The 7,649-nt window shown below is 46.7% G+C and overlaps 1 protein-coding gene across 1 annotated transcript; it reads right to left on the bottom strand.

Moving 5' to 3' along the window:
- Window positions 1-5,775: 5,775 nt before the first annotated feature.
- On the bottom strand, window positions 5,776-6,954 carry LOC130732352 (uncharacterized). Its single transcript, XM_057584421.1, has one exon. It carries the CDS (start codon window positions 6,952-6,954, stop codon window positions 5,776-5,778), a length of 1,179 nt encoding a protein of 392 aa, XP_057440404.1.
- Between the last annotated feature and the right edge of the window lie 695 nt (window positions 6,955-7,649).

Raw genomic sequence — 7,649 nt, 5'->3', positions numbered from 1 at the left:
CTTTCCTATTACAGGTTCCTAGAAACTTCTCCGCCTTGGATTGGCACCCAATGATGCGCCAACATATTGAATTGGAAAGTTCCCACAACTCACCCCCAAACGGTTGGCAATCTCCAACACCCTATCTGATTCGATATTGCAGCCAAAAAGTTGGGTTTTCTCAAAGTTTACCTTCAAACCCGAGGCCCATAAGAATGCCTCCACAGCTGAGTAAATTCTGTCCTGCATAATTTTGAGGTGATCTCGCTGAAATCAAGGGCAGTTTCTTCCCGGTCTACAACCTGGTTTCCCTACTCCGGAAGGTGTACTAAAATTCAACGTGGATGGATCGTCCTTTGGAAATCCAGGACAAATTGGTGGGGGTGGGATTTTGAGAAACTGCTCAAGACGAATTATGGGGGTTTTCTCTTCAGCTGTTGGAGTTCTATGGGCGTATGAAGCAGAGGTTAAAGCTATCTTAAATGCCTTACTATTCTGCAAGCAATTTCAGGTCGAGAATCTAATAATTGAATCGGACTCTGCTCTCGCTGTGGGGTGGGTTAATTCAGACCAAAACAGGCCATGGAAGCTTAATCAAGATTTAATACAAATTGATATGCTGATGTCTGATGTGGGATGCCTTGGGGTTAATCACATTTACAGGGAAGCAAATAACCATGCTGATAAACTGGCAAAATCAGGAGCTCATAGAACCAATCAAATTTGGACAAAATTCTGAATTAATCTCATTTTGCAGCAGGTCTATATCTGATATTTTCTCCTTATAAATGTTGATAGCCAATGTGTTGATCTCTTAATGGTCCAAGGCAAGTTCTGTTCTGATATGAGAGGATGATTTTGATGTTATATATGATCCTTGTCTAGCTGCCTCGGTTTTACTATATAATAATCTGGTGTTTCCTACTCTTTGGAGTTATGATGCTATGAGTTGTAGACTTATCCTACTTGGCTGATGCCAAGTGAGCTTTGAGACGCAAAGCTTCCTTTGTCTATGAGATGATAGGAACGTTTAATATGTTTCTAAGGTTATTGGACGCTGATCTAAGGAAAATCATGTTCACTACTGATTGCTTTTCATTGTCCTAGTCTTTTGTCTCTTGCTTAGCTACTTCTAGTTTCTTATAGCTTTGCTTTATGTACCCGCTTTATGTATTATCATGCTTTCTTTTTTCTGTTTCTGTTATGAACTTTCTAAAACTCACAAGGGAGAGTTTTTGTTCCCTAGAACTTTATTTTAATCTATGATATGTTTCTCTTTTCAAAAAAAAGATACTAACGACCTCAACCGTCATTAAGTTATTGACAACACAAATAGTTAGTAATTCTAATTTGAACGAAAAAAAATCCATTACTAGGAACAAAAGTGTTTCATTAGTAGATTTGTTTTTTAATATATTGCGCTCTTCGTGACTGTTCCGTGCTAGAACATAGAATGGGAAGGTAGTACCCAAAGTGTGAGGAGAGTGATATCAATGCTTAGAGAGATAAACTCTAACCGCTTAGAGAGAGAACATGTAATTGAAATTCAATGCTATTATTTCTCAAATGAGTCATCAGTCCCTTACAATTGGTATTCCCCTCCTATTTATAGAGGTGGAGTTGGGCTTTGGCGCCCTTATCCTATCTAAATGGGCCAGTTGGGCCTTGGGAAGGGAGGCTCAAGGTCCTGACGCATCCCACGCACAAGTTCGAGTTTCCTGGGCGAGGGACCCTGGGGTCTCGCCCAGTCCACAAGTCCACAAGACACCGAGCTCGAAGTATGAGAGCTAAGTGTGTCTTTAAGTAAGAAATAAGGCGAGAACCCTAAGGATGCTGACTAAAACTTAAAAACTTAAAATCTAGAAGCGAAAAACAATGGCCAACATGGCCTAATAAATAAATCCTTTTGCAATCAACACTTTGGTCCTCCAGCCGCGTCCTCTTCTTCCGGGCGACCCAAGTCCACAGGCAGGCTTGTGGCGACGGCTTTTAGTTCGCCCGCCCCAACATAGTTATGCACGTGCCCTGAATCATGATATTTTGTCACGTGTTGTGTCTATCCCACGCGTCGTGCCTTGAAGTGACGCCAGGGTCAGTGAATTCACAGAATCTCAACCACTACCTTTGACATGTCCTTTCCAGTCACATCACAACTTTGACAATTTAAATTTTAGCCAATCGGCAGCAACCGTTGCAGCCTTTCATTTAATGTGTCTTTCCCACTCCCCAGAATTTCGTAACCGCAATCATGCCATTTTCTGACGTCATGGGGCACAACCTCTCTTTTTCCTCCACATCTCTCGATAACCGTCCACAACTTCTTCTTACACGTTTCCTCCAGTACGTCACTCCCTGCTTAAAACAACATTATCTTAACAACCCCTTTCATTCCTTTACAATTACGAACCTTTGCTTCCCCCCCCTTTGCGCGAACTTGTCCAGTGTCAAAGTAACCTTTATTCCTTGCGTTCCCTCTGCAATGACTCCGAAGCGCCAGACCAAAAGTTCCAAACGTAATGTCGTCGTCGCCACCCCTCTACGGTGTGTTCCTCCCGTTCTCCCGCCACCTCCAGGAGGCGTTCCTCTTGAAGAAAAAGACGTCATTGACTTCCGAACGAGGACTTGGAAATCTTTAGGAACTCCCGTCGCAAGGTCTTTGCCCGCCGGGACAATGCCTAACCAACTGTTAAGCTTAGAAAAGGAATCGTCCATTTGGGAGATTTCCACAGAATCCGAAGGATTTTGTCATGAGAAGCCTCTTGACAAACTTATGTATGTCAGTGCCTGCTCATCCCTTGAACGCCCTTGGCTTCGTCCTCAAGACGACTTCGTGGGTGCTCCCCACTTCTTTTACGTGTATGGGTATATGTTCACAAATTTGAGGATTAAATTTCCTTTTTCCCCTTTTATCTGCTCCGTTCTTCACAATATCAATGTGGCTCCTAGCCAACTTCATCCCAACAGTTGGGCCTTCCTCCGGTGTTTCGAAATTCTTTGTGAAGCGATTCACCAGGAACCTGAACCTTCGACCTTCTTTTACTTCTATCGCGTATCTGTCCAGCCCTCCCCGCAACGCAGCTGGGTTTCCCTGGAAGCTAGGCCCGGTCGTCAGCGCTTCAACCATATCTGGCCTAGCATCACCATCGATTTAGCCCGAAAATTCTTTAGGGTTATGGTATCCCACGAATATCCTGAGGTTTTTACGCACAGAGATGGCACCGCTCGATTTCCTTTCTACTGGACTCAGGGCGCGCGCCAAGTAATTGACCCACCGTAGGACTCCCTCACTCCTGAACATAAGGCTGTCATCAACTTTCTGGCTCATCTCGCTGTTTCAGACTGCTCTCGCGTGATTGGTAAATCTTCCTCCTCTACCCCTCTCGTTCTTTCTATTTTCTACCAGCTTATCTTTTCCTTTTTTTCACCTTTAGGACAAATTCACCATGCCAATGGGGAGCTCACGGCGGCCTTTGAGAAGAAAAGTAACGTCTCATTTCCCCCTCGAATAAATTTGAAAGGCGACAAGACGTCTCTGTTGAGAATCCAGGCGAGCGAAAAACGACCCCTTGGCGAGGAGGAGTCCTTAGATTAACTTTGTACCAAGGGTCTCTCCCTTTTTTTTTTAACGAGAACCCCATGTTTTTACTGCTTTTGCTATGAATTTTAATTGTACGCCTCCCGCCGGGAGATAAACTATGCGGGATATTCCTTTTAGGGAACTCCAAATGTTTGCCCAAGTGCTTCTTTTCCACATTCCAACGGTTTACTGTTGACCACCGGCCACGAACGCTCAGGCCTTTATTGCAAGTCGTGTTCCTTTCCAAGGACAACTCCTCATGAAACTGCTTCCCTAATAACTCTCGAAACCCATTTTGAGGCTATAAATAGAAATTAAGACATGGCAATCCTCACCCTTCACCTGTTATCCAAACCAACAATTGATATGGCATCCTACACAGCTCTCCTCAAAGAACTAAGAACAAAGGCTTTTGATGAAGATCTTTTTATCAACGTTAGGCACCCTAAGGGTCCCAGCGTTCATGAACTGACAATCGAACTGTTAGGGATGGATTAGAGTCCAGAAATGGACAGAATTCTCAGAGAATTCCTCTGCTTCGTGGAGGAGATACGAGAGCTTTGCCGACGGGAACTGGACCTGTTGGAAGAGAAGGAAATGGTGAAGGACGCTCTAGAGACGATAGGAGAGGGTCCTGAGAAGCAGGAACTGAGCCGGAGACTCTGCAACTTAGAGTACTGGCAGTACCGCCTGGAGCATGAGAGAACCAACCAGCGTAGAGAATGTAGGAGAATGAGGAGAAATCCTCCTTTTTAAGTGTATGAAATCACATATTTGAATGCCAATAGTTTCTTTCGTGTTTCCTATCGTTCGAGTAAACAAATATCGAATTAGTGAATCGTTTAAGAGCCAATAATCATCTGAACGAATATAGGAGTAAATAAATGAATAATTAAATGAGCGAAAGGTAGATAGGCGGGCGAGGCGGACGGCCCGCTACTTATCTTCGCCCTTCGTTGCTCGCCGTTCAACACGTGTTTTCAGTGCTGTATTCCAATTTTCACGTGAGTAATTTTTCAAGAGTGTGCCGTGCTTAACTAGGACTTCCGCTCGGTATTTGACCGAGGCTTTTATTCACACGCATATTTCCCGTAAGAGCAGGCGTGGCCCCTCCAGCCTTATTAGGTGGGGTCTTACAGTTTCTCGGGGCCCAATGGCCATATGAGTTTACCCGAGACTTTTAGCCTAGTTAAAAATGCTTCCCGCGTTTCGGGAAGACTCGACTCGCCCATATTTCGGGGAGGTTCTTTGGATAAAGAGCTTATTCGCGCACGCCGACAACGGGTGGCGGCGGGAAGCTCATCCGCACACGTCGCTTGCCGGGGCTACGATCAGCGCCGGACTTTCCGGAGCGATCCCCAGACATCAAGGTCGTGTTGGGATCGCCACCTTCAGGGAATTTTTCCCACCAGGCTGCCGTCTCAGTTTATTAGTTAGGAGTATTGCTGGGAATATCCTTTTGTATTTGATTTGTTTGAATTTTTACATCGAGGGATGCCTCGTTAAAAAACTCCCGTGTCGGAGAAAAAGAGTGCATCTTTATTTTTGGTCCTTGCTTTTTGGTCTCCTTTTCAATCAGAGTATCACACCCAGCATCCTGTCTTCCTCGCCCTCTTTGTTTTCCCTGTTGTGGCAAGGGCTCTGTCCCTGTCCTCCCTCACGATCGGCAGGCCGAGCTGAATTCGTTAGTCTCCCATCCCCATCCCTTAGTCGCTCGCCCCTCCTCTTATTACCCCTTCCTTCCGCTCTTTTCTTTCCTTCATTCCCGGTCTGACGATGAGTTTCTCCCTTTCCTGCCTTCCGAGGGGGCCAGGAAAATGCAGGCGGCTCCCCGTAAGCAGTTCCTCTTTTCCCCCAATTGAAGAGGTCAACGTTGTCCTCTACCAGTTCACTCAAGCATTGTTCTTGTTTCTTGGTGAGTCTGGGCTCGATTGCCAGTATTCCTCTACTGGTAGCGTTCATGTCCTCGTTCCCGTCATACCACTCAATATCCTTTTGAGCATAGAGCCTGTCTTTCCCCATCCTACGGGACTCTTTGCCCTGACTCCTCCCTTTCCTTTTGCCGAGCTTCCCTGGTCTAAAAGCACCCTCTGTACATTGAAACCTTTTATTCTTACCATTACTACTAACGGATCGTCTGTATGGGCCTTGATTCCCTTGAAATCTGCGGTCGACAACACTATGTCTGGGTGCGGGCACCCAAATGGAACTGGATACACCTATACCGATGTTGTTGCCCCTACTGTTCCTCGGCTCGCCGTCGATACGTCGCCGCAAACTTCGAAACCTCCAGCGATCATGTTAGCTGCTTCAACCGTTCCTTTACCCTCGCCGCTATCAGTTTCTTCAAACTCCTTCCCCTTTGCCGCTCGCGGCCGTCTCGCCCTGATCAGCTGCCTGATTTGACCCTTCAGCATGAAACAGTCGGTGGTGTCATGGCCCTCTAAGTTGTGGTACTCACACCACCTCAGCGGATTCTTCGCCTTGCGTCCGGGGTCCATTCTGCGCTCGCCGACTCTGTTCATGTCCTCAATTTCCGCTTCGAGGAGTAACTTTGCTAGCTCCTTGTTTGAGCATCCCTGCGACCTCATTCGCTGGCTTACCTTCGCTTTTCGGCGAGAGCACCAGTGCTCTCTGTCCCTCGTTCTCGGGAGGAGTAGCTTTCCTTTATTCCCCTTCATGAATCGGCCAGCTTCCCCAAACCTCTGCTCGCGACTCGCTTCCTTGTCCTGTATCCTTTTCCTTGCCAGCGACACCTTTGCCGCTCGTTCGCCCTTTCTTTTGTGCGCTTCAATTTCCTCTCTTAAGATGTGGTCCAGTGCTCGGGCGCGGACTTCCATCATTGAGCATGCTAGTTCCCTACTCAGTTCGCAATAAAATTTTCCCCGGGACAGACCGCCTTTGAAAGCGCACACGCACACGCGTGGCTGCAATTCCTCGAACCTCGCGGATATGTCACTGTATCGTTTCACATATTGTTTCAAGGTTTCACGTTCCCCCTGCCGAATATCAAACAGATCCTCGATCGTTCTCGCAGAGAAATGGTCAAGGAATTTTGATGAGAAATCGCGGAACTTAGCTATGGATCCCGGAGGCAGATTCGTGAACCATTCCTTTGTCGCGCCTTGAAACGTTGATGGAAGCATCCTGCATTTCACAGCGTCAGAAACCGCGTACATCGTCATCTTCGCATCAAAACGAGACAGATGATCCTTTGGATCGGTTTGTCCATCATATGCCTCCAACATGAGGTTCGTCATGCCGTCTGGTACGGTCACCTCTCGTACTGCCGCCGAGAAAGGCTTGGTTCCGGCCGTTGCCGCAGCCTCCTCCTCCTCTTGATTCCACTGCCGGAGGTGATAGTACCTCAACTGCTCCTGTAAACACTCATTTTGCATCTTTAAGTCGCCACTTAGCGCTCGCCGTGCCTCTGCACAGCGATTTCTATCGTTCCCGGCGGTGCGCGGGGAAGAAACGTCGTTGCCACGTCGTTGGCGAGGCGTCTTCATCAGGCTTCGCTAATGAAAACAAAAATTCCGCCAAAAATCTTCAAATTACGGAGAACCTCTTGGAGGATCGAACTTCTCGTAATCACATCGCAATAACCTGGGAACCATGTCCGGATGAGGAAAATCATACAGAAAAAACAACCTTCACTCCACTGAATCACGATCCACGTAGTCCGGGAATAGAAATCTACCGATCCCCACAGACGGCGCCAATGTTCCGTGCTAGAACATAGAATGGGAAGGTAGTACCCAAAGTGTGAGGAGAGTGATATCAATGCTTAGAGAGAGAAACTCTAACCGCTTAGAGAGAGAACATGTAACTGAATTTAAATGCTATTATTTCTCAAATGAGTCATCAGTCCCTTACAATTGGTATTCCCCTCCTATTTATAGAGTTGGAGTTGGGCTTTGGCGCCCTTATCCTATTTAAATGGGCCAGTTGGGCCTTGGGAAGGGAGGCCCAAGGTCCTGACGCATCCCACGCCCAAGGTCGAGTTTCCTGGGCGAGGGACCCTGGGGTCTCGCCTAGTTCAGTGACAATACAATAAAACTTACTTATAGTTTGATAAAAATTACTCACATTA

Source organism: Lotus japonicus, chromosome 1 (assembly GCF_012489685.1).
Source record: "Lotus japonicus ecotype B-129 chromosome 1, LjGifu_v1.2".
Classification (NCBI taxonomy): Eukaryota; Viridiplantae; Streptophyta; class Magnoliopsida; order Fabales; family Fabaceae; genus Lotus; species Lotus japonicus.
Note: the sequence above shows the minus strand (reverse complement) of the source record. Positions and strands in the feature narration are given on the sequence as shown.

What these genes read in the sequence shown, in the direction of transcription:
- LOC130732352 (XM_057584421.1), bottom strand. Translation starts at nt 6,954, where the DNA reads ATGCAAAATGAGTGTTTACAGGAGCAGTTGAGGTACTATCACCTCCGG.